Here is a 27978-nt window from a genome sequence, read left to right as displayed (position 1 = left end):
TGATTCGGGACTAAATACTTAGTCTAGCCATAAATACTGTTGCAATTCAACAAAAAAATTCTTCAAAAAATCTACAAAATCATTTGAATAAAGAATCTATCATTCTTCATTGGGTTTTCTCATTTTGGCGCCAATACATTGTACAATATTTTGCGACATTAAAATGTAGTGGGGTGATAAAGAGAGCCGAATCGCTGTGGTTGCATTACACAAAATAGGTATGGAGCCAAATGCTATTTTTAAACCTCTCGATACGCTTAGTATTAGTAAAATGTTTGTGTACCGGGCTCTTAATCTTTTTCTATCACAACGAGACCTCCTCTGTTTGTGATAGAAAAAGATCTGACCGTCCACATAGTGTTCGTACGAAAAAGTTCAAATCAGTAAGGGAAAGAATTCGGAGAAATCCTGTCCGAATCCACTGGATTGTGATTTATGGTCCATGATAATTTGGAGTCCCTAACAATCCGTACAGAAGTGAAGCACGCAGTGAAGAATTTTCCCAAAGAAAAAGTGAGTACTTCTATTGATATCTGGCCTTAACGTTTAAAGGACTGTATTGCAGCCAATGGAGACCACTTCGAATAAGCTTTTTATATTTGCAATAGATTTTTTTTTACTTTTTTCCGTATTTATGGCTAGGTATTTATACTAAAATATTAAAGTACTATCTTTGAAGAATAAGTCAGGTTTCTCTAGATAAATTTATTAAAATCTTAGGTACTGTCAAAGATTTGTAAAACTATTATAGATAAGTCTTTACCACGTAATACAGATACGACACGATTTAAAATGTTCTATAAAATAAATTTAATTTAAATATACGTATACATTTAGTAGTATACATGATTAGGACTTTCCAATTTTCCAGAGAGGGACGAGATTTGAGTAGATTGGATTGATTTTGGGACAAGTAGTGACCTCTGTCTTCATCATCATTCATGCTTGCATTACTGGTCCCAGACTCTTCGAAGAGTCAGGCAAGCGCTATAATATTATCGTGAGCACACACGTAGGTATCGAACCTAATTCGTGCTGACTATTTGTATATTGTGTTTATTTCTATTGAAACAAGTAGTAGGTACGTGTATGTACCACGTAATTTGCTAACCCAAATAATAATACTGGAATTATAAATTACAATAACAAATCCTATAAATATGCAAAGCCACCTAAGAACTTAATTATAACAATTGAACCAAGAAATAGATTAGTCGAAAGAAACATACAAGATGAAAAAGTTAATATGGACTACCGCAAACGTGGCGGCCGTGGAAAAAAGATGGATCTTTGTAAATAATGTTCGGTCGCGAACTGTAGTAATGGACAGCACTAAATATTGCACCAAGGGAAAATAAATTACGCCACTTTTTCTCTCTCACAAAAAGTATTCTTCGTTCTCTCATTCAGTTGGTTTTGGAACGGAAAAACTTTAATATGTTACGTAGACGGCCACTTATGTAGGATGGAAACGGTCGAAGCCACTTATTGCAAAAGTGTAATTTTTCAAAGTACATAATTGGCTAGGAAAGTGTTTAATTGTACAATCATGTAACAACTCCGGGAAAATTAAGTTAAAAATTAATACAGAAAATGTTTTAATAGCATAATGAGGTGCTGCTAATGACAGTTAACACGATTTTTCGTCATTAGACTTGTGACAACGATGGCTACCATATCCGAAAGTTTCAATATAAATTTTATCTGCCTAAGAATTTTTGGTGTAATATGGCCGGGCAAAAGCTTAAGTATATACTATATATTATATTCAGGCTTTTACATGTTCACAACATTAATAGTCTATTACATACTTCTAATATTAAACCTGTTCTATACGCCCAGGAATATCGAATTGTTGATACGCGAAATATTATTCTGTTTTGCCGAAACATTGGCATTCTCGAAGGCTGTCATGATTTTTCTTAACCAAAAACCTTTAGTGAGAGGTTTTCATATTCTCGACTGTGAACATTTCAAAGGCGAAGACGATACAAGCAGAAAAATTCTAAGTCAATATATCGCCAAGTATAAAACATATTGGAAATTAGTCGCTGTTTTGTCTCATATGTCGTATTTATCAAAAATCTTCGTACAGATTGGCTATTTTTTCTATGGCCATGTGGAATTGCCATTTTACAATTATTATTTTCTTCAAAAAGATACTATTGATCGTTATTTTGTCTTTTTGTGGCTATATCAGGCTTGCGGGATTTATGGACACATGTTATATAATATGAATGTAAATACATTAATAGCAGGATTATTTTTGATAGTGGTAGCTCAAATAGAAATCCTTGACCATGACTTGAGGAGTTTAAAAGCTGATAATAGTAGTGAGGAATTCCAAGTTATAAAATTTAATAAATGTTTGAGACATTACGAAATTCTCTTACAGTAAGTATTCTGATATGATTTATTTTTAAATTGAACATTTTTTAATTAATTGTCTTGATGTACCCGTTATTAATTCTTGGACAATCTTAAATATGATTGATATATGACTTCTTTCAATTATTTAAATAAAAATGACTTTTTTATTATCGATACACAATTTTCAAATAATATAACAAATATTTGAAATATGAGTGAAAGTGAAAATACTCTTTTTATTATATAAATAAATATAGTAAAACCTTTCTTTTTTAGATTTAAATTTAAGTTAATGATGGTAATGATTTTCTTCGCATTTATTTATTTACATAAAATAATACAAATTAAAAAGGTCCCTCTATTTTCCACCGGTAAAACTACGCATTATTATTAGACATTATTACTTTTTTTTACTAAGTTAACGAAATATGCGTCAATAATGGAAACTTCTTGCAAGTACGTGTACATAATACCAAAATTAATTAATCGTTTCAGATATTCAAATGAGGTTCAAGATATAACAAGCGTTACTATGTTTGTTCAGTTCACTGTGGCTTCAGGATCCATTTGTGCAATATTATGCAGCCTTTTATTGGTAGATTTATTTTTACAAAATTTTGTGTTTTCAAAATTTATTTCCTTAATCATTATTTGTGTAATAATCGCAATTTGAGACGCACAACATATAAAATAAATTAATAAAGAGGTAGACCGTTAGAGGCCATTCGAGTATTGCGTAAGCACTATAGGGAGAAGGAATGAGTTTTTCAATGATTTTGATTTTCTTATTTGGTGATTACGTCAACAGTAATTATTTACTTTTTTACATAATTACCCACATATTATTTATACTTGAAAACGAAGTGCATTTTCGGGGATTCCTACAAAAATTAATACGTTTTGTACTATTATTTTTGAGTGCTTTGCTTACTTTTGCTGACGATAGGGGGGGGGGGGGGGATAAACTGCAGTCAATCTGCTTACGTACTTGAACTGCCCCTTTGAAGCTCGATCGACATTTATATATTTGTTTTAATTTTCAGCCTAAAACGTTTGGTGAACTTATGTCATTATTACTTTTCATGTCTACTTATGCGGTTGTGGTGATTCTAGAGATTTTTATTCCTTCTTACCTAGAAACACAGCTCCGCTATCGAGTGAGTATCCGCAAATTAAATAATATAAACCCATTCTTAATAACTAAATCAGTCTCCTTGCACTTTTTTTTCTAAAGTAATCTTTTATCTCTTTGTATCAAACTATTATTACGCTATGATGAAAAGAGACAGATGAGTATGAGATCTGCCAAATGTTTAAAAAGTATAATAAACTTTTTAAACAGCATATTTATATATTTCGTTTGTTAAATCTAGTATCTTATAACTAGGTAGCTGTCCTAATGAAATGAATTATTCTTGAATTATCTGTAAAAATGTGCTCACTGTTCGACAAATAGTGACAGTTCAATACAAAAGATTGAGTTAATATGAAAAAACTAACCCCTTAAAATGCCAAATCATGACGTAAAAGTTTCCTAAGATTTAGCATATATTGGGGATCGTACAATAAAAATTAACTGAGAGAGTAAAAAGGACGAGGCTGGCATTTGTCTAAATGAAATTAGTTATAATATATATAATATCGTATATAATAATGTTAGTTTCAATTAAATTGTCTTTTGTGATACAAGATACGAGTATAACTGTATTTATTGTTTTGATATTTATTTTAGAGTCAAAAACTAGTCAACGCAGCTTACTGCTCGGAGTGGATAGCTAGATCAGAAAGTTTTAAGCGAAGCCTTAAGCTTTTCATGTTACGGGCCAACAATCCCATCGACTTCAGTGGATGTGGACTTTTTCCTTTAACCTTGGATACGTTTACTTCGGTATACTAAAAGCAATTGATTTTAGATAAAAAGACCAATTGATATGAAAACGAATACGACGATTTTATAATTAACAATTAATTTTTTCAGATCATGAAAAGTGCATATTCATTTTTCACGATAGTCAGAAATTTTCAGAATCACAAATAATAGTGTTATCTAGCAGCATATCTTCTTAATACACGTACTTTTTAGTAGTTATGAACATTTATTTCCTATAATTATAATTAATTAAGCACCTAATTAGGTTCATGGCAAAATATTTTATGTTTTTAATAATTACGTTATTATCCTAAAAAGGCATATAGCACAACAATTATGTGACGTTAAAATCCATAATGAACATCTCGTCTTGATTAAATATTATAACAAATAATATATGACACTATAAATCTAATTTGATCTTTGTCGCTTTTATGTTAATACATTGAATCATGCCAAGGGCGCATGCTTAAGAATGAATATTGTTGTTTTTTTTTTATTAAACATAAAAGTATTAGTTGTTTTCTTACTATCTAAATGTAAAAGGATTTTTTGATATGTTATGTAGACCACCACTTAGGCAACGGTCAAAGATACTTATTAAAAACCTTTGGTATAATTTGTCTGAATAATAATTGGATCATCAAAGTGTTTAATTTTATAATTACACGGTACAGTATCGTTATTCCAAAAAAACGTATCTATTTAATTAAACTAAGGTATTGTTAAGGAGAACACGCTTTTTTATCATTAGACAACTAACAAACATGGCTAACATATCTGATACTTTTAATATCAATTTTATATGCTTAAAATTTTTTGGTGTTCCATGGCCGGGTAAAACTTCTAGCATATACTATAAATACTACTCAGGCATATATATATTGGTATCATTGATATTATATTACTTGCTTATCATCTTAAACCTGTTCTATACGCCTAGAAATATTGAATTATTGGTTCGTGAAGTGTTATTCTGTTTTTCTGAAACAGTAGCAGCTGCGAAGGTGGTAATGATTTTTCTAAAGCGAAAAGCTATAGTGAGAGCTTTTCGTATCCTTAACTGTAAAGTCTTCAAAGGCGACGACAAAAGCCAACAGTTAGTATACAAATATATAGTTAAGTATAAAACATATTGGAAGTTTAATGCGGTCATGTCAAACAGTGCATTTTTTGCCAAAATCTTCGTACATATAATTTCTTATATCGTCTATGGAAACATTGAGTTGCCTTTCTATAATTATTATTTCCTGGAAAAGAAGACTATATATCGGCATTTTGCTTTTCTATGGTTTTATCAGGCTGCGGGAATTTACGGGCATATGATGTACAATATAAATATTGATTCATTAATAGCAGGGCTGATTTTAAAAGTAATAGCACAAGTAAGAATTGTAGATCAAGAACTAAGAAATTTAAAGTCAAATAGTGTTGAGGAGGAACAACTTGTAAAATTGAACAAGTGTTTGAGGCATTATGAGAAGGTATTGCAGTAAGTACGCTTTTCGTTTTTGTTATATTGTTTCCACGTGTATTACTTGAGATCTACATATTTATATGTATAAAAATATTTTTTTGTCTATTCAAGCATTCAAGCCTTTGAAAACCTCATAAACATAAAAAAAGTAGTGAAGTTTGTATTATAGATATAAATTGCTTGTAATGCACAGATTTTTCCAACTATTAAAGTGCCTATTTATTAAGTCTTTTTTAGATTCTCCAGAGAGGTGCAGAGTATCATTAGCGTAACTATGTTTATTCAGTTCGGCGTGGCTTCGGGATCCATTTGTGCAATCTTGTGCAGCCTTCAATTTGTAAATATTTTTTGTAGTAAATAAACTATTATTTAAAATGAATATTAGAGTTATACTATGATATAACATACATCATATGTACAATTCTAAATTAGAATACCCATATATGGTACTAAATTATTGAGTTTGTTTTATAAAATATAAAAGGTTATGTTAAGCGTCCTTTACGGAGACTAAGAATCACGGACTAAAACCTTTTTTTTAAATGTAATAGCTCACCTGATGTTATGTGATACCGCGGCCCATGGACACTCACATTACCAGAAGGGTCGCAAATGCGATGCCGGCCTTTCAATAATTAGTCTTCTAATCTATAAATAATTAGTTTCTTGAAGGATCTTACGTCGGATCGGTTCAAAATACTTTAGTGTTCAGCTGGTTCCATTTAGTGGTGGGGCGCGGTAAAAGCTGCCGTATTATTATTATTATTATAAACTTCGAAAAGTATCTTTAACTCGAGTAAACAAATGAAATAAGTAAACTATAATCTTTGTCTATATATAACGCTATCAGAAAATAGTTTTAATAGTATTGTCTTTTACTAAAATAGCTTTTAGACATAAAGAAAAACACTTTTTGAACGGATTAAAGCTATGTATTATTATTAAAAACTTATACCTTCGCCGTGGTCACCGTGACCACGCACGCTGAAAAGCGAAACGTCGGAAAGCAATTAAAATTTAGAATTATGTAAATAAGTTTTTAATAATAATACATAGCTTTAATCCGTTCAAAAAGTGTTTTTCTTAGTTTTAATAGTTCTAATTTTGTAGCATAATAATCGTTCCATAAAGAACAGATTGCTTAATCAGTAAGTGGTGATCTCCTTCTAGACGTTTTTAACGGTTTTCTATTTTTCAGCCAAAAACATTTGGTGCGCTCATGTCTATGCTACTTTATATGTCACCATATGCATTTGTGATGATATTACAAATATTTGTACCAGCTTACCTAGGCACGCAACTGCGCTATAGGGTAAGAATAATCTTTTAAATGACTAATATTTCCTTAAGTTACACAATATTTTCTTAAAAGGCTATGTCTATTGTAAATTAGAGATTTTAAATAAAGGACAGTGTTGGCCTAGACGTGTCACTCTCATCCCTGAGTTCGTATCCCGGCTGCTCACCAATAGACTTTCTTTCTGTGTGCGCATTAGACATTCGCTCGAAAGGTGAAGGAGGCTGATTACCTACTTGCCTTTTAGATTGACAAATGATCATGAATTAGATACAGCAATCTGAGGCTAAAAATGTTGTATGTTGCTGTAAAAGTGTTGCGCCTTTAATTATTTATTACAAATAAATATTTTATTTTGTTGGTAGTTAACGTGAGTAATAACATTGTGTCTGCACACAGACTTATTTAAGAACCCCTTAATAGAGAAGATAAGTACCTAGTGTTATTGAAGTGTTATAGTTTATGTTAAATATATTTTTTAGCTAATAAGGTCAGTTAAGTTAGGCTAAATCGTAATCTTAATGTATGTCTTTGTACAGAGAAAAGTGTTTAATACGCTTGGTTATAAGACCAATATTCGTAAAACTAATTCATAACATAAACATTATAAAAAATTAATAAGCTTATCTGTAACGCGCATTTCATATAACTGATAACTGCATGTCAAAACTGTTAATGGAACTGCTATCCAAATTAATAAACTAGGTCTTCAGGGCCTTAAGCCTTTAAAAAAATATAAGTGTAATAAAATGTCTTTAATAATATTTTTTCTTTTAGAGTCAAGATCTAGTCAACGCAGCTTACTGCTCGGAGTGGATAGCTAGATCAGAAAGTTTCAAGCGAAGCCTTAAACTTTTCATGTTACGGGCCAACACTCCTATCGTCTTCAGCGGATGTGGACTTTTTCCATTAACTTTGGATACGTTTACTTCGGTAAAACTTACTTAATTTTTAACAAAACTTTGTATAATTGACATTCATAAGTACATATAACTATTATATAATTTACAATTAGTTTACTTAAAAAATAAATCAATGGCGCTACAACCTTTTTAGGTCTGGGCCTCAGATTTCTGTATCTGTTTCATGATAATTTGTTAATCTAATAGGCAAGTAGGTGATCAGACCTACGACCTCAGGGATGAGAGTCGCACGCTGAAGCCACTAGCCACAACACTGCTCAATTAGATTACTTAGTAACGAAAATATAATAATTAATTTTTCAGATAATGAAAACCGCATATTCATTTTTCACGGTAGTGAGAAATGTCCAAAGTGCCGAAAAGTAATATATTCAATTAATATGTATTTATGTATGCCATTCTTATATATAAGTGCGTCCTCGTCTTTAATATCAAAACCGTTTAGAACAACATAGGTTATATTGCCCATAATTAAAGGACACGGCTGAATTCTATTAGACCGCCTTATAACACCGCCTCTTATGACATCGCTTTGTATATATATATATCTGTAAGCGATGTAGCGCTGACTACTGATATTTTCAGAGAATTATATCTGTTAGATACGTCATGTATTGATAACATTTGAATATGTGAGGGCAGTATCTCCTTTCCACATCTGGCACACTAAAGACATTAAGATCGCAAAAGCAAAGGAAAACGACTCGAGTTTAGAGTATTGTATTTCTCAGAAACAAAATATTCGAGTATTTATAATCGAAGCCCAAAGCCTTTCTCATTTCCCTTCAATCAGTTTGTTACTTATCTGAACACAAGACGCACCAAAACATATTGTTGAGTTATAAAAAGAAAGTTAGAAAAAGAAAACAAATTACTATATAAGACAAATCGCATATTATATCAAAGCTTGAGATTGGAATTCTCAACAAAGGCTTGGCCGCGAAATTTGGTGTATGACACTATCACACAAAAAAAATTGAAACATTTTAGGAGAACAATTTATTAAAAATGAAACGAGCAAGAACAACGAAGCATACGAAGATTGAGGAAGATTTGCTAAAGTGGTTTAAATATTAAAGGACGAATAATGTGCTAATAAATAGACCAATTCTTCAAAGAAAAGCAAACGATTTTGTTCAGCGTTTTGGTGAAGAAGTCGTTTCCTCGTCCAGTCGGATTCAACGTTTGCAGGCACGGTATCATCAGCGGAAAACGGGGACATGCAGGTTTCCCACAACTCTTGACAATATCCTCAGATGATGCGACTGATGATGAGGACGATATTACTTTGGCTCAATTGGCCCAAAATTTAAGAGCTGCTTTTTTTTTGAAGCTGAGGCTTCAGTAGAAGATAAAGCAGTTTATTAATGAAGAAGAAACTACTGAAGAATATAGTATTGTCTTTTGTTAACATAGCTTTTACACATTAAGAGAACATTTTTTAAACGGATTGAAGCTATGTATTATTATTAAAAACTTGTAATTATTTACATTATTTAAAATTATTTTAAAATTTACTGAAGAATATATTTTATAAGTGCAACAGGAAAATGAAAAACTGGATTATACCGAAGAACAATTTACAGAGCCAACTTTGAATGATGGTGTCTCAATGCTGTATATTACGAAAAAAATACTTTTTAATAAACAGTGTGTGACGTGCGGGGCAATTATGACAATACTTTAATTAAAATTCAGCGTGAATTACAAAGTGCGTACGTACGTACTACAGAAGTGTTTCAAACAAACCAAAATAACAGATTTTGTCAATGTAGATGTTTTCTATGTGCGTAATGTAAATTCTATGTACGTAATGTCATTTTATTATAATTTTCATGTGAAAAAAATAGAATGTAGTTTTATTTTATACGTGAGTATAGTACGTACTAACAACGTCATCTGCTGTTACGACCACATATGAGTAGTCCCTTAAAAAGAAATATTGTCCGTATGTATGTTACATAATTGCATTGAACTCCAATGACACCTATTCAAATAAAAGAAGAATCTAGAAATCAACACTTCACAGTAATTATTTTGTAATAACATTATATTGCATAGGTTACGGAACGATAATAATCGAGACCCGAGTTAAATACTGGATAGTTAAAATAAAGTTTGTTCTCTTAACTTGCCAGTTAACTTTAACTCTTTGTACAAAGTTCATTAACCTCATTGATTGTTACGACATAATAAAACTGATGTTAATTAAGTCGCTAACAATATTTAAGTCATTCAAATATTAAACTCCTGTTTCCCAAAGGGATTGTTTTATTTAAATATCTTAGGTTATATCATTTCGTATTCTACTTTTGTAGCTTGAAGGCATTTTCATCATATTTTATTAATTTTCATAGCGTTCCGACGCACCGAATGCATTTAATCAGAGGGTTGTAACTTTTGCGGCGGGGCCTAGAGGCAGAACAGTAATCTCTAAGGGCCGTGGTGAATATTATTATGTACCTATTACAGTACCCATTGTTGGTAGAGGACGGAAATGATGAGCGTAAACGGAATTCTGTGATGCTTTGGACATTTTTGAATGTTAATAATGCTTCAGATGAACGTTGTCGAATCATACCTTAGTATTTAGGTAAAATGTAATATTTATCTTTCCTTTCGACTAAGAAACAATAATGATTAATAAAAATCTATACATTCTTTATAGCTAATATAGTTCTAACATAATATAACTGACAGTCTCCCATAATATTTTGCTACTATGATAACTTGTCCTGGAATTCTTCAGTAATTACGGATTTCGTTTCTTCATAACAGCATTGTTCAAAGGCTTTAAAGGTAAACGAGTATGGCAATTAGGCTCCATAAATAAGATATTACATTAATGAAACTTTACATTCTGACAAAACTAGGCAATTAAACAAAGAGCAAGTGTACAAAAGGCGTTTTATGAAAGCAGTTTTCCAGGGCTAATTTGCGAGATTTTCCTTGCATTTCACGTTGCGAAGAAACACTTGAGTTCACTACAAAGGATTTAAAAAATCCGTGCATTATAATTTAGTCATGTGAGTAGGCGCGGTCATGCGGCTCCGCGCGTTTGTGCATTAATGCCTTATACAACTTAATGCAAGCCTGCACGGCCACTTGTCCCTTAACGAGACCAAAGATTATGAATTCCCGTCTAAGCAGGCTGGTGTATGCATGCATGCGACTACATATAGCATACTTTAACATGCAGACATACCGCTTACCTTTAATAAGGATATAAACATAGAGGTCCTAATCAACTTGGAATCAAACCTAAACCACTCGTTTAGCAACTACAATGGTACAGATACTGAAAGAACTAGATCGAGATTGGGTAACGCCGTTAAATGTCGCGAATTTTTGATCCGGTTAGAGAGCGCCAATTACAGGCAATTATTGGAAATAAGCTTAAAAGGGATATAATTAACTAAATATTTAAGACCGAATAATAAGTTTAATTAGAAAAGGATTGTAGCTCTAAATTTTAGCTAAGAATAAGATAATGGCAGCCAACGCAAAGTCATTTAATATATTTTATATTTTATTTAATATGAATCTTTATGAGTGAGTCTTTATACTTTGTAATTCTTGAAGATGTTTGGAAGTAGCAAGTTTAGTAGTAGGAAGTGTTGTCAGAAGTCTGTTAACTGTTTTCTTGTGCAGTATTATTGTGGCTATGCCTTAATAATAATATGTTCATTTAATTAAAAAATACCTTTCGTAAACACTCGAACGAAACTTCTATAATGAATTATCTGTTTTAACAGTATTTTTTATTCTGTGGCTGTACGTTACTCTATGTGAAGCCGTTGGCTAAAAGTCTGAAAGGCTTTGGTTTGAAAATCTAGAGCTACTTGCAGCGTGCACTCACCTTTTAAAAGCTATAGAATTATTTATTGTATAACGTGCGATCTTCGTCGTGATCATGACATTTTATAACCTTTTGTAGTATACGTTTTATCTTTTTTATATTAATAAATAATTTATATATTAAAATGACTTTAAAGGTGACGTAATATATTAGAAACTACGACGAGTATATTACAAACTGTTTTAATTAACATATGATTTTTTATTTATTTTTTATGAAAATTTGTTTTATATAATAAATCCGAACTATGTATGTATGTTTGATCTATAAATGAATATAGTGCAGACACATATTTCTATCTATTACTTATAGATTGTTTACTAGAATGTATTAGGCACTAAAGAGATGTACGTCACGGCGGGAAATACAATTGCATACAAATGTTCCAACTGCACTAAGTCCCAGTAAAGCCATACATGAATTATGACAAATTGAAACTAAAATTACACAAAGAAGAGCTTAGTAATTTTTTAACTTAAAAATTCGATTAGATTATTTGAATATTGAAGATTCAAAAAGATTTTTAGACGAACCTTTTTCGTAATAAGATTTCCAAATTGGCTAGATTATACGCAGCCCGTATAAGCCTACAAGGAGTCTAAATCCCTAGATTCTTGTCTAAATCAAGTAAGGACAGAATCACAATTCACAGCAGAATTGCTAACGGTACAATGGAACCAAATTATACAGAAGGGAATTAATCAGGTAGCTTGTGCAAAGGAATTAAGGTATTCCTATGTGTTCTTAATTATTGAAGTCTAAGATATATAAAACGTTTCTTTGTTTACGTGAATTAATACTAATAAATACTTTTACGTCACAGATTTTAACCTAAAAGTATGTATTGATAAAAATTAGTTATGGTACCTTAATGATAACAACAAATGCATAGAAACGTGTATTTATTACAATACTTTGAACTCGACGTTTGCAACTAATGCAACAGTATTATATCTCCGTAAATAAACCCTTCGGGTATGTGTTGTAACTACTTAATCATAGAGGTAGTAGGCGAGTTTTATGATATATCTTTTTTATTTTATAATATTTATTATGAATAATAGATAAAAAAGAACCTTCAACGCAAAATGCACGATGACTATTAATTAAATCTAGATTCTTTATATTTTAATGAATATAAACCTTTTATGTTTATTTTTAAACCTCTTCTCTGTTCAGTCATTAAAAGCAATAAATCTAGATCTAGATGATATTGAAGATGACAAATGTAGGTCAGGTATTGCGATGGAATTCAGATTCTGGTTAATGCGCACAGACATTATGGTTACCTACTTTTTATTACTTTAATATGCAAGAGCTTATTCATCTAACAATGTAACCATGGTTCCAATAGATACGCAAAACAATATAATTAATATAGAAAACTGATTACTCAAAGAAATAATTATATTTGTTATAACTAGAGGTGAATACATAGTTTTACGTACTTACTGTAGGTAATGTAACTACTTTCACTTAGCTAATTCCTTTTTGACACTGCACATCCGCGATTTATGTACGCTGGTTTAGCCACCCATACTAGTACTAAGGAGAATACTTACTTCCAAGTACATTAGGTGTTCTGTAGCATTCTCAAGTACATTAGGACTGTTATTTGACTAAATAGTGACGTGTTATGGCTAAGTGCAATGCGCATTAGATGCGGCGCCTCCGGATATCCGCCAGACAACACTAGAGCTTTCAAAAATGCAAACATATATTTCCGAAAATGACGTCAAACACAGATGTTTCGCTTCCAGCTCGTTTCTTATTTGTAAACTCTTACGGGTTTGAAGGTTGTTTATCAATAATTTGTTATGAAAACACTTTTCTTCATAGTTTAATAGAAAAATGTTACGTACAGTACCGTACAGTACAGATTTCGTCTCCATTGTTATTAGTACTGTAATATATTCTATATGCATGTAAAATTCTGTTTTATTTATTAGTAATAACACTTTGTCATTAGAAAGTAAAGGACGTATACTATTATAATATAATACATATAATATATTTAAATTTATCAGATCTCTAAAATAATACTTAGTAAATTTTGTTTAATGAAGATCAAAACTTCTGATTTCAAATTATATCAAATTTATCTTTTATTGATAATATTTAGGAAAAATATCCGCTGTCCATGCCCAAGACAAAACGTCTATTCTTGGGCTGAAGCCCCAATATGCCGGATTTGTTCGGTCCCTAAACGAACAAATCACCACCTCAAGGTTAACATACGAGGCCAACACTGTTCATACTATTGTATGTAATAATAAACCAATGTACAGGTGTAAACTCATTTCCAGGCGAATGCATACAGGTGTTAAGTTTTAATTGCTAGATAGTCGGGCTTTGCGGGGAAAATCAGCGCCCCTTCAGAGCTAAATGGATTTATTACCTACACCGTTTCACATGGACGTTGGTAATTACTCTTATTTTACAGGAAAATTGTTTATTGTTAGTTGAAAAATGGATCGCGCTGAAACTTTTATTGTTTCCAACCATTGTTGATTACGCTATTCGTCAAAAGATTTTATCGTTTTATTGGCTCGGTATAAACTGATTGTTCAGCTTTGTTCCAGCTGTTCATGTCTTTTGAAATACTAATTTGTGATGGAAAAATAACTTTAAGAAGTTTAATGTGTTTACTCATGTAGGTCACATTTGAAAGTGTTAAACAACAGAGATATTTTTGAAAAATTATAAATTTAATTCACACTAATGTAAACCCGACTAAATGTTACTATTAATAAATAAAAAACAAATCTAATACAGAGGAAAAGTTGTGAGTGAGTGAGTCAGTTTTGACAGTCTCCGAAACTTACTGAATCGACAATTGTTTTTCACTAGTAGTTATAGCATGATTATTCCACTTGACAGTCAATATTTGAGCGTATTTATGTCTGCGAGAACAATTTCGCGCTCGCTTATAATTATTAAGCTTTTTAAATTACTTTACCCTATTCTATTATACAATTATATAGTTTATTAGTCAGTACAACTGCTATAAATACCAAGAAGAAAATTTTAAAACTGTAGTTTCCATCATAACCGTAATAAAGAAAAATAAGTGTATGAGGTTAGTACGAGGTTCTATAAAAATCTTATGGGGAAATTACATAGGTAGTTTGAATAATATTCCTCACGATATAAATAGTGTAAAACTAACCAAACAATAATTGAGCCCAGATAGATTTTTTGAAATTTTAGATGAAACAATACAAATAAATTCACATACAATAAAACAGTTTATTTTTATTAACAAACGTTTTTTAAGGTAATAAAAATGACACGAAGTCAACAACTAAGTAGTTCATAGTAAGAACATAACACATGTTAAGCTTCGTTTAAAGTGAACAGAAGCTCACCGTTTGCCTTCCATTTAAATAACCTAATCCAGGTACGTTGATGTTGCGGTCAGTAATCAGTCGACAGTAAGGCCCCGTAGGATTTAGTTTCAATCACGGGCGGCGACCGCGCGCGTGATTAATGCATACTAAAGAGTACACTCTCTTTTAGATAACCTTTCTAGTTCACTCTTTGATAGAAAGGTTTTATTGATTAAAAATCTATTGACGCTTTGAGGTGAAGGAACTCTTATAATATGACATTGTATGTGCCGAATTTTCTAGATTAAAAAGAAAGTAGTCTAAAAAGTAAACAAAGCTGTGTCTTATAAAGAAGCTCATACATAATTACAGGTCCGCGGTTGTTTGTGTCGTAGTTTCAAGTTTCTTTAAATATATTTACAGTAACGTCAACAAGAAAATTAATATATATCTTCTATTAAAAATTATATCGTGGAAATGACACCAAAATAATGATTAATACAATAAAATATCCGCATTTACAATCCGCTCTTCAAAAATTACCTATAATCACGTAGTTAACATATAAAGTGTGTGGGAATAAAATTGCTTCGCGCTCCGACCAAGCCTATGGTGAAAATTTCAAACTTTAGTTGCTTTAATTTTCCGGACTGCAGTGTGCTACAATGAGTCATAGCCTGGAGCCATCATTACGTTAGGTATGAGCCGAGCCTCATTCACTTCTCGAGCAAACTTCATAGCGATGCGTTACCATTCGGGATATTAAAAGTCCTGCGTTTTATACTTTATTCTTGTGCTGAACTCTTATTATGAACAAATGAGTTGATTAAATGCAAAGCTTTTCAACTCTTTGTTGCATACAATTTAAAGAGGGAAGAGGTCATGAGATAATAGCGCAGTAATACATTGGTAAAAATGTAATGCATTTATTTACTAAAATTAATAATGCAGATAGTTTTTTTAGCAAGGGATCGCTCCCGGTGCACCTAAAGACTTTATTATTCCATGTTCGCAAAGAAGTAGGTCGTAGAGTATAGAAACAGCATGGTAAATCGGCTGTCGTAATCGCAAAAATCGATGACATGCATCAGGGTTATAGGTGAGCATTTTACACGAAACTATATTACGATTGGCCACAGCGTTTTATCTAAGAATTTCTTCACACATTACCTATTATCTATATACATACTCACTACCATTAACAAAGTAAAATATAGGCTTGATTTCAAGAATCTCAATGTTGTAAAAACATATTAAGTACCAATAATTTAACCAAAAATTATAAAGTAATTACATATCACTGATCATTGTATGAAACTAGTTTTTAGCGACCCATTAAACAAAAAGGATACTTGTGATAGTCCAGTCCAATCCAGTTTGACAGCAATATTTTAATGAATACAATTAATAGTTTGTACATTTCATAGTAAGCCATATACATGTAGCTTTTCTAGTACTTTCCGAACCTAAATCCATTTCCCCAAGGCAGTAATTATTTTAACGAGTGTATACCAAGTGACTATTTCTTTAATCACTCGCTTGTTGAAGGTAGAATTAATTCAGCAGGGTTAAAACGCCCGTATTTTACAAGGTATTTTATGCCATAAAATGTTATACGCATATAATAAAAAAATAAAACTGCTATATTTTGTTTATGGTTCACAAATAAAAAATGACATATTGTCAAAGTTATCTGTGGCTCATTTACAGTCTTGTCTGGTTCGAATCTCCCTGGAGGCCTCGTTAAACTTTCTAGACCTATTGGAAGAAGACGTATAGGTCGTAGCAACGAGGTACTGCAGTAATTTATAGGTATGAAAATAAAATGTTCTTTTATGTTTGAAGCTGAGAAATACTTTTCAATATATATGTAATAAATTCTTATATTGAATCGAATTAACAGAAGTCGTTTTCTAAATTTAATAACAGTAAAATTTTAAAGGGTGATTGGCGTATGATATGAAGATGTAAAAATGCTATGACGCAGCAAATTTTTCGGACATATACAGTATATATATAGATTGATTTTAAAGTGCAGTGTTGGTTTCAGAGTGTGATAAAGTCTCCTAGGTACAAACCTCGGCTGTATATCAATGGACTTTATATATAAGTACTTGCTCTTGCCGTAAAAGACAACAAACACCGTGAGGAGACCGGCATACGTTAGACTCAAAAAATCAACGTGTCACAGAAGGTTTACCCACATACTTGCCTAGTAGAAAAAAAACAAAGGATCAAGACAGTCACAGAAATTTGAGACCCGCACCTAAAGTGTTGTATACTTAGCGCCACTGGTTTTTTGTGTACAAATTGACAATTGATTGACTGATATAAATATCCCGACGCAACGGCGCGAGCTTTACAACGTTCATGATATATTTCACTGTAATAATCTGAAAATTATCCACCGCATTGCAATTTTTTTATGGGACCAATGCGCTGGATTTGAATTATTTAACACATATAAAACCACACAATAAAAAGATATGCGTATTGAATTGTATAAACAATCCTTCAGTCTTTTAAGTTGGTCAAAAATATTACTTATGACACTAAAATTTACATTTTCTCAGTTTAGTAACACACCCCCAAAACTATAATTATAGTAATTGAAAATCTATGAATAAAATATATGAATTTCTTATTGGACGTTATACCATTTCGCGGAGCATGTGTACCGAATAACGTGCACTTAACTTTAGTTATAAAACTAGTTTTTACCTCAACGAGCTGTTGTAACAGTCTACTGAATTTATGCAGCATATTTAAAAGTTACACAACATTAAATATTTTTATTAAATGTAATGTAAAATAAAATAGTAGCCGGGAATTATAAGTCTCATATGAAAAAATACTTGCGTATGAAAAATTACGAGGTATTTTTTCGTTACATTATTAAGAAACCAATATAAAAACCCTCATAACTATTAATTAAATGTATATATTAGGTCCTTACATATGAAATTGGCGTTTTGTATGGGAGGAACAAAAAGTCGATTATTTTTAAATATAATATTAGGTCCTTACATATGAAATTGGCGTTTTGTCGTACTGGCCACTTTGACCTCAAATACCTCTACTTTAGTTAGGAATTTCAAATTAAAATTGGTACAGCTATTTACGCATGTATTTGTGCTTAGATGACCGTCACTCATTTGTTTTTTTTTCTTCTGTTTTTTTCTGTTTGCGTCACTCATTTTACAAAATGGAAAATTTAAAGTATCGCATTATTTACGAGTACGAGTTCCGCCGTGGCACTAGTGCTGCGGAAACGACTCGAAGGGTGAATGATGTGTATGGCGGTCATGTTGCAAAAGAAAACACAGTTCGTTTTTGGTTCCAACGTTTTCGTTCTGGAAATTTCTACCCGCAGAACAAGCCCCGTGGACGGCCTGGGAACCAAGTTGATAATGAAGTATTGAAGGCTATTGTGGAAGCGGATGCATCGCAAACCACGTCCGAGTTAGCTGCAGGCTGCGGTGTTAGTGGTAAAACTGTTTTAATTCACTTGAAGCAAATTGGGAAGATTAAAAAGCTTGAAAGGTGGGTACCTCACGAATTGACTGAAGCAAATCGGCAAACGCGCGTCGACTGCTGCGTTACATTACTGAACCGGCACAATAATGAAGGTATTTTGAACCGAAACCTGTGATGAAAAATGGCTTCTTTACGATAATCGTAAGCGCTCAGCGCAATGGTTGGATCCTGGCCAGCCAGCCAAATCCTGCCAATATTTACACTTGATGAATGATGATTAAAAAATATTCGAATTAATCAAAGTATGAACCATTGTTTTCTATGCACTTTTGCCATCTGCCAAATCCTGCCCCAAGCGAAAATTAACCCCAAAAAAGTTACTTTACTAAAGTTACTTTATTAAAGTTACTAAAGTAAGCGTTTGGTGGACTAGTGCCGGTATTGTTCATTGCAGTTTTCTCAAATCTGGCCAGACTATTACGGCTGATGTCTATTGTCAGCATTTGCAAACCATGATGGAAAGCTAGCGGCTAAACAACCTAGGCTGGTCAATCGCTCCACGCCACTGCTACTTCACGACAACGCTAGACCACACACTGCACAACAGACGGCTACCAAATTAGAAGAGCTTCAATTGGAATGTTTAAGACATCCTCCGTACTCCACGGACCTTGCTCCAACAGATTACCATTTTTTTCGAAATTTGGACAACTTCTTGCAAGGGAAAAATTTTAATTCTGATGGGGCAGTCCAAATCGCCTTCACAGATTTTATTGATTCCCGTCCGACTGGTTTTTTTAGTAAAGGGATCAATGAACTACCTATGAGATGGCAAAAGTGCATAGAAAACAATGGTTCATACTTTGATTAATTCGAATATTTTTTAATCATCATTCATCAAGTGTAAATATTGGCAGGATTTGGCTGGCTGGCCAGGATCCAACCGTTGCGCTGAGCACTTCCGATTATCGTAAAGAATCCATTTTTTATCACAGGTAATGATTCGGTTTAAAATACCTTCATTATTGTGCCGGTTCAGTAATGTAACGCAGCAGTCGACGCGCGTTTGCCGGTTTGCTTCAGTCAATTCGTGAGGTACCCACCTTTCAAGCTTTTTAATCTTCCCAATTTGCTTCAAGTGAATTAAAACAGTTTTATCACTAACACCGCAGCCTGCAACTACCTCGGACGTGGTTTGCGATGGCTCCGCTTCCACAATAGCCTTCAATACTTCATTATCAACTTGGATCTCAGGCCGTCCACGGGGCTTGTTCTGCAGGTAGAAATTTCCAGAACGAAAACGTTGAAACCAAAAACGAACTGTGTTTTCTTTTGCAACATGACCGCCATACACATCATTCACCCTTCGAGTCGTTTTCGCAGCACTAGTGCCACGGCGGAACTCGTACTCGTAAATAATACGATACTTTAAGTTTTCCATTTTGTAAAATGAGTGACGCAAACAGAAAAAAACAAATGAATGACGGTCATCGAAGCACAAATACATGAGTAAATAGCTGTACAAATTTGAATTTAGAATTCCTTAACAAAGAGGAGAACATCGTGATTAAAGTGGCCAGTACGAAATACGCCAATTTCATATGTAAGGACCTAATATATAGATTATTTCTGTTTCAGTTTATTTAAACGGGTATATTTATTATGAAGCGGTTAGTTTTAAAATTATAATTTAATTTATCGGACTAGGTAAACTACACACTGAAGAGCTTCCAAAGTTTTCACCCACAATGTTAGTATTCATTAAACGACGTGCCACTAAGAACTTCTAAGAATTTAAGCTGGAAGATTTTACTAGTCACTCTCGACCCCTGCAATTAAAACGCACCCAAAGGGTTGCACTGCTTTCAAAATTGCAAACACGTACATTGTTTTAATCCACTCCACAATCCAAGCATCTAATATAGTATGATAATATCGTCCAGTCTACATTGAACCATCTCCTTAAGTAACGTAGATACTCGACAGTAGTAAGGAAAGCTCACAAACGCTGGTCGTTTTCATTTGCGCGGAATTCGCCGACGTTATACTCGATTGAAATATTAATTTCAAGACTCCTAGATGTTACTCTTAACGGCGGGAATTAATTTTCTTCAGTTTTATGGTGCGAAACAATGATACTTATTGCGAAATTGTTTCTGCAAACGACTTATAACGATTTATTCTGCAGATATGAATATAAGACGTGATAATTTTAAATTATAATAAAAATAAGTTCGTTTGTATAAAGAAATGTTTGTGTTAAAAACTTTTAACAGCGTTGATTTCACATATCATATCACAATTTATCACACACATATTTAATCTATAATCAAGGCATGGATAGGTTAGGATGAAATATAGTTCAGTTAACCTTTTGCGTGGCGCAAGTATTGTTACTGTATTATTAAAAAAGCATACTTTACAGATTTTGTATTAGTGAAAAATGGTACTTATAATTATGGTAATGGTAAGCTGTTTACAGTCAATAAATAAAGCTAGAATAATCTTAGATCAAGATTTCCTATATTTATTTTATTGATATATATAAGAGTTAATAAATGACAATATTAATGAATAACATTTTATGCTGCCTCAAACGGGAACTGAAAATTATTTTCGTAATAAGGATATAGGAACTATAACGCGAATAGAATTTAACGTGCTAATAGCAGGCGACACGTGCGAATCGGACTCATTACTGAACTTCGAATTGTCGTCGATTAAAATTAGTAGTGCGATATGAACGCGCGCCCTAATTGCTTTCAATAATTAATAATATCGCTAATTTAAATTTAACTAATTTTGAAATTTCTAGGGCGAGAATTGATTAATTAATTTTGTAATTAATGTGATGAGAAAACCGAGTTCTTATTATATACAGTTTAAGATTGTATACTAAAGACACAATTGTTTTTACCGCATTAAAGTGCATTGTATTTGAAATTAGAGGTAGGCTGATAGTGTCGCTTGACTGTAGTATACTTCCTTCCTATTCAAAATCTATGGTATCATTGAACAACAAATATAACTCCGGTATTAAAAACCATAAAACATATTTTAATCCGTTGCAAGCGTACCACGACGTTATTGGTTTGTGAACCCAGTTTCCATAGCTACTACCGGAACTTAACGCCTTCCACTTCGCAGGCTTCTTGGAGCTGCCTCATTGTTTCGAGGATTTCTGCACGTTGTTATGTATGTGACTGATTCCTCTGCGCTGAGACAGCCTTTGCATATGGGACTGTCTGTCACGCCTAGGCCAAACATATGTTTATTAACTAAATTAGTTTAAATCTGACTTTTGACCTTAATTTACGGCAATATTGTGTTAATAATGGACTTATGATTGTCTATTTAAATGTATATAAGATCTTATCAAAAATAAACACGGTTGGTATATAATGCTTTCCTGTTGGCAGAACATAATATTAGCTTTGTAGTGAACACAATGTAGAATATAATGGCCTTAATATTACTATAATCAGTACGGTAACATCAACATTTGTCAGGTGATGAAGGCTGATCATCTACTTGTCTATAAACAAATTATATTGAGGCCTTGGGAAATAGCACATCTCAATTATAATTTTTAATGTAATATCTTTTAAATATATATAAGGGAGTTAAACTCAAATCCGTTTATCAAATCAAATATTTTTGCAATATATATTTTAAGGAACAACATTTAGAGTTTGTTATTTCAGTTGAAAATCACTTTTATCATATTTCTTTTATTATCAATTCAAAATGTACTCACAACAAAAACTTCATATTCAAATTTAAAATGACACATACATAGACAAACAAAACTAGCGTCTTTTCCACAGACTAACAAACAAAACTAAATGAACATCTGTAAAACAAAATAGATAATCAATAATCTAATTTAAGAAATATAATTATTTTATTACATATATAAAAAGTTAGTTGGCAAATAACAAACACTAAAGGAAAAGTAATTTTAACAATCATTCTTGCGGTTCGCAGGATGAAAACGCCCATTAAAAACTATCTAGTTTTCAAACTTCGCACATTCTCTTGTTACAGTTTGTGTAACATTGTCAAGTTTGTTATCTGTTAACACGGAGAGCACTTCATAGCACTAATGAGCTTGCCCATTACTGGTGTGTGCGTGTCAAACTACACCACAACCACGTTAGTAAGGCGAATGTAAACAGACAAGTAACTACACAAAAAAATCATTTTCAGTCTCTTTATTGTACGTGTTGTAAGGTATTTCAAAGTCCTCTTGTTTCCGCTACATCATATGCTACGCTTATTGGATCACCTATTTGACTTTATTATGCAGACATACGCCTGTCTGTTTTTCTTCAAACAATATTCAGACCGTTCTCATTGTGTATCATTACCGATTTACTGAATTTTATTCTGGCATCAAAATTTTATGACTATCGTCATGATTAAAACGTCCTTCGTACTTTGGGTGTGGTGTAAAGAGAAATGTGTCCACATCTGAATACACACATGTTAAACTGTCTGACGAGGTTTGTATGCGGAATTTTGAATACCTGATTTCATTTACTGTCTGCAGTCAAGAACACTAGCGTTTAACTTCGGGGCATTCGCAATATGTTGATGTCTGGATAGGACAGGATTCAGACTAGACCTTATTTCTAGACGGCTAATAATTCAAGTGCTTTCAGGACAATTTTTTTTAATGAATTAATATTTTGGCCCTGGCTCATGTTTCGTGGAGGTAGAAAGTTGTGTATTTCCTTCAAAGGGGAGAATCTTCGACCAGTAAAACAAATGACTGTCAGCTCGAAGGTCCCGGTGGATGTTGAGACGCTGGAGGACGTCAATATTGAAGAAGACTGAAGATCAAGAAAATACAATAAAACGTTTAAAATGGAAGCAAACCTTAATCACCAACGAATAAATACCGGTACTTAAGTTTATAATTATATGTAACAATACAATTTTACCTTTAATATAATCCTGAACAAACTCGTAAATATTTGACGGAGGGAGTTTGAATTTAGTAAGAATAACAAAACACGATCACAGCTTAATGATAACAAAACAAGCCGCGAAATACATTCCAGCATAATTATTATGGACAACATTAATTAATCCTATTTATTGTGGACACAGGCACTCACAACCAATACTCATTTGGAAGCAGAATATTCTAAACATTGATATTAAACATATTTGGCATTTATGAAACTGTTACTGTTCCAAATACATAATTTCCAGAAAACTTTTTTAACCGGATTAAAGCTATTTGTATTATTATAAAAAAATATTAAGAAGATATTGTAACGAGGTATGTACTCAGGACTTATTATTCTAGTATAAGATTGTGTATCGACGGCCACGGAACCGTTCTTTGTGGTACAGTTACCATGATTACGATATCGTGAAAATGGTAACCATGGTAACAAAGTCGACTATGTTTTATCCTAATTTTATATTAAAACTGAGTCTACATAACATTAATGTAAAGGAAATGTGACAATTAATACTCAAATCAGTCGGAGAGAAAGAAGACCTGTCAGTTATTTTTACATTTTCCGCGCAATAGAAATAAAAAAAATATCATTTTTCACACAGGTTCTGGTTTGCCTTTAAAACGTGTTCATAAAATAATAAGTAGAAAATATAAAAAAGTGTGAGACATCATATTGCCTTTGTAATTATGAAAAATATTTTTCAATTTATGTTTCGCTCTCTCAACTTCTCAAAATTAATCGCTCGCTTAAATTATTAAAAATTCAAATCAACTTTTCGTAGCTACTTTCAGCTTGTAAGTCCGGGATGAATATTAAAATTGGTGTTCAACATTTAAAATGAGATTGAAACAAAAACAGCGAACGATTCACAAAAATGTATACTATTTACAAACGGGACTGTCGAGCTATGGCATCGCCTGGAGTATCGAGTTCGATTCCCCGTCACAGCGCTCGTTACAAATAATTGTTATATCCATGTCTGATCCGTAAAACAGTGAAGGTGATTGAGTGCTGCAGTCCCTCATTGGTTTGGTGAACGCTGACTAAAGATAGTATATACCTAAATCTGAATGACCAAAACGTCAATTCCGTCAAGACTCTTGGTGTGAAGCAAGCTTGTCAGCGGAACTATAGCCTACACGATAAAGTCCAAAAGAAGGGTTGTTTCACTAATGAATAGCCGGAGGCACCTATCTGAATAAAAGTGAAGGATCCAGCCTAATGATCCCTGAAAATCGTGACACCATGTCGAGTGTCTCTTTGTAGTGCATAAATTTAAGGGGAGATTGTATGAAACAATAAGCTGCAAGCAAAGTAATTTCAGGAGGCTGGCTATTTATTTACGGGTTAGGCAGGAGTTTTTAGAAGGAGATTCTGATAGACAACTAAATTAAATTTGATGGTTAATGAATCTTATAGTTGCCTATAGGTAGGTATATATATGTAGGTAATCGGCTGTATTTGGCCACTAACCCGTAGTAATTATTTCCGTGGGGATTGATGTTATTAAATGCACTCTGTTTGTATCTAGATAGAAAACAAGTAAAGAAATTTGAAAGTTATATTTCCTTATAAATTAGAGATAAATGATTTTTATCAAACTAGTCTGGCCATAAATACTGTTACATAAACTCTTTTTCATTCAACTCTCTTTTTCATTCAAATTCAACTTTTTAATTATATGAATTTGGAACACGATTATTATTTTAAAAACTTTTTTCAATTTTGCGCCATTTCACATATCGTGTTCATTATCAAATTACAAAATGGAATGTGATGTTAAAGAAAATAGGATTGCAGAGATCAAAATGCACAACGCCGACGTTCATATTCGAGACACTTCAAAAGCTTGGTATCAGGCAGATCGTAAATCGTACTATCAAGAGATACAACAACACTCCGTCTGTCGAAGACCAAAAATGACCGAGACGGCAAAGGCTGTTAATGCTGTTAAAGCCAGAATTCGTCAAAACCCCTTTGGGAAGCAAAAAGTCTTACCGCGAGAAATGAAGATTCCCGCTAGGACTCTGTGGCGTATTATAAAACAAGACCTGAAACTCGGTGCTTATCGTCAATATACACGACATGCCTTAAATTAATCTTTACAATTAAAGAGAGTGGATTGATCAAAATGCCTTGTGTCGCGATTCGCAAGTGAGAAGCACAGGAATATCCTCTTTATCTATGAAACAATTTAAAAAAATAAGTAAAATGATAAAGTACACGCTCACAGTTTTAAAGCAGCTGCTCAAGTCACTGATGGTTTGTTGGAGCGTGTCTAATCAAGGAATCACAAAACTACTTTTTTGTGAAATATGAGTGGAAACTTCATCCAAAGTGTCTCAAGATACAGTCTTGGATCTTCTTGTGAAACGTCTCAGTAATACACTTTTTAAAAATATACCGTAGGCTTTCCAGCAGGACTCTGCACCTGGTCACAAGGCACGAACTAACCAAGCCCGGCTTGGCTGGCTGAAGACTGGCCATCCTTGAGAGGAGGTCTGGGTGAGCCCAAACCTCAACCCTATAGACTTCAAATTATGGTCAGTTTTAGAGGACATGACCTGCTCAAAACGACACTGTGACATGAGTCTCTTGAAAATTCTATGGAGCAAGCAGTGACAAAATTTCTTTTGGAAACAGTGCGTAAATTCTTAGATTCGTGGTCAATCAGATTAAAAGCCTGTATATTTCTAATTTAGAATAGAATATTTTTTATTTTTTGCTGAGATTTTAATTAGAATGTAGGTATAAAGATGATTAATTACTTTACTTTATTTAAAAAAATGCATTTACATATATAACATAACGACTGGAGTAGGTATATAGTATTTTATTTCTTGTTGGTAAATCTATATACATTTTCAAGAAATCCAAATTGCCAAGGATAAATTTAAACAATACATCCTTTATGACGTGTTTAAAGACAAACGTTTGCATACGAAGCGAAGCGTGGATTGATTGCGAGTTTTCAAACGGGAAACTATAAAAATCACAAGGAAATACGAAATTCTATTTTCATCACACTCAAGGAAAATTGATGTTTAAATTATAAATGATAGAGAAAAGGCTAAAATATTTCTTACAGAGTTGGTAATTAGAACGAGACCATTTTGTTAGTGGAATACGTTACCTTCACTAATTGCATCTCATTAAAAAATATACGGCTTACCGCAATTAACCTATATTTCTACAACGTTCATATTATAAACACTTGGACCACATAAATTATCCACTTGTGCTCTGACCAATCACTTCGTGGGTTTCATGAAAAGGTAAAATCAATTTATTATCATGATGACCGTAAAAGGATCAAAACTACATTTTAGCTTATTACTTTTGTCAAGTATTCAAATACAAAAATATCGAATTATTTACAATTTAAAAATTACATTTAAATAAATTTTCTCATATCACGCATATCATAAATAAATTTGGGACCAATCATTTCATACTCTGTTTCGTTCCAAATGGGCTTGATACCTTAAAGTTTCCATAGAAAATTTTGTTGTAATTGTTTCTTTACGTTACCTATTCGATTCTTCCATACCTTATTTCAAATCTGTTTTTGATTAACGCCAAAAGGTGACTATATTTTATAACACGCTTGTCGTCACGTCAGTAGGTATATTCAAACCCAACTTATTCACATAGGTAAACAAGTACACTTATGAACGTCAGAAACGAAGTTAAATTGATTCTACATTTACATTGACGACCAAAGTCAAAGGCGTAGGGCGGGCAAGAAGAACTGGCAAGAAAATATTTTTAATAGCAAAGGTTTGAGTCATACAAATTGTTTGAACTGCAGCCAATCAATCCCTCAGGGATAGGATCATATAAATATTCGTCAAATTAATAAAAAGCTTTATTTATTAATTCACGTGTGACGAGAGATTTGGATTTATTCATATTCATATGTGTTTGTTGTAAAAACGAATTTTATATAACAACTCGGAGGGACTGAACTTAAAAAAAAAAACGTGTACTTTAGATAAAAAGTTGCGAATTTTTGCTTACATACGACCTGTACATTTTAGAACAAAGCCTTTACAACCGTCTAACCGTATAATAAGTCAATTAAACGCAGTTTACACTTTCTAGTCCCTTTAATATGAACGAACGTTTAAAGTCAATGCATTTTAATAACAAGACAAAACTCAGAACCTTTATTTACTACACTAATTATTGAACAAAGAAGTTCGTTTGATACATACAACAACACACAATACAACATTTACTTGCAAAGAACACAGGAACCATACACGTGAGCAAATACAATGGGTGACATGATACATTGTTTTCAAATTAATGAATTTTTTTGGAATATGTTAGGCATACATCCGAAATCTAAAAATACATATCATTTTATATATTCCACTGCGTTTGTCATTTTCTTT

The 27978-nt window shown here is 32.6% G+C and overlaps 1 protein-coding gene across 7 annotated transcripts; it reads left to right on the top strand.

The window, feature by feature from the left end:
* The first annotated feature begins 178 nt into the window (after positions 1–178).
* LOC123716355 (odorant receptor 59a-like) lies at positions 179–9722 on the top strand. 7 transcript variants are annotated; one of them, XM_045672054.1, is made up of 8 exons: positions 180–513; positions 872–1012; positions 2866–2965; positions 3414–3527; positions 4103–4258; positions 6916–7029; positions 7792–7947; positions 8241–9722. In XM_045672054.1, the coding sequence occupies exons 3-8, from the start codon at positions 2903–2905 to the stop codon at positions 8301–8303; spliced, it is 666 nt and encodes a 221-aa protein (XP_045528010.1). In that variant the 5' UTR covers positions 180–513; positions 872–1012; positions 2866–2902; the 3' UTR covers positions 8304–9722. The 7 variants fall into 7 exon arrangements, with proteins under 7 accessions (XP_045528014.1, XP_045528010.1, XP_045528011.1 ...); XM_045672055.1 differs by lacking the exon at positions 872–1012 and having other exon boundaries at positions 181–513; XM_045672057.1 differs by lacking the exon at positions 2866–2965 and having other exon boundaries at positions 181–513.
* The last annotated feature ends 18256 nt before the right edge of the window (positions 9723–27978 follow it).

This window comes from Pieris brassicae, chromosome 11 (genome assembly GCF_905147105.1).
Source record: "Pieris brassicae chromosome 11, ilPieBrab1.1, whole genome shotgun sequence".
NCBI lineage: Eukaryota > Metazoa > Arthropoda > Insecta > Lepidoptera > Pieridae > Pieris > Pieris brassicae.
This window is presented reverse-complemented; position numbering and strand designations above follow the sequence as displayed.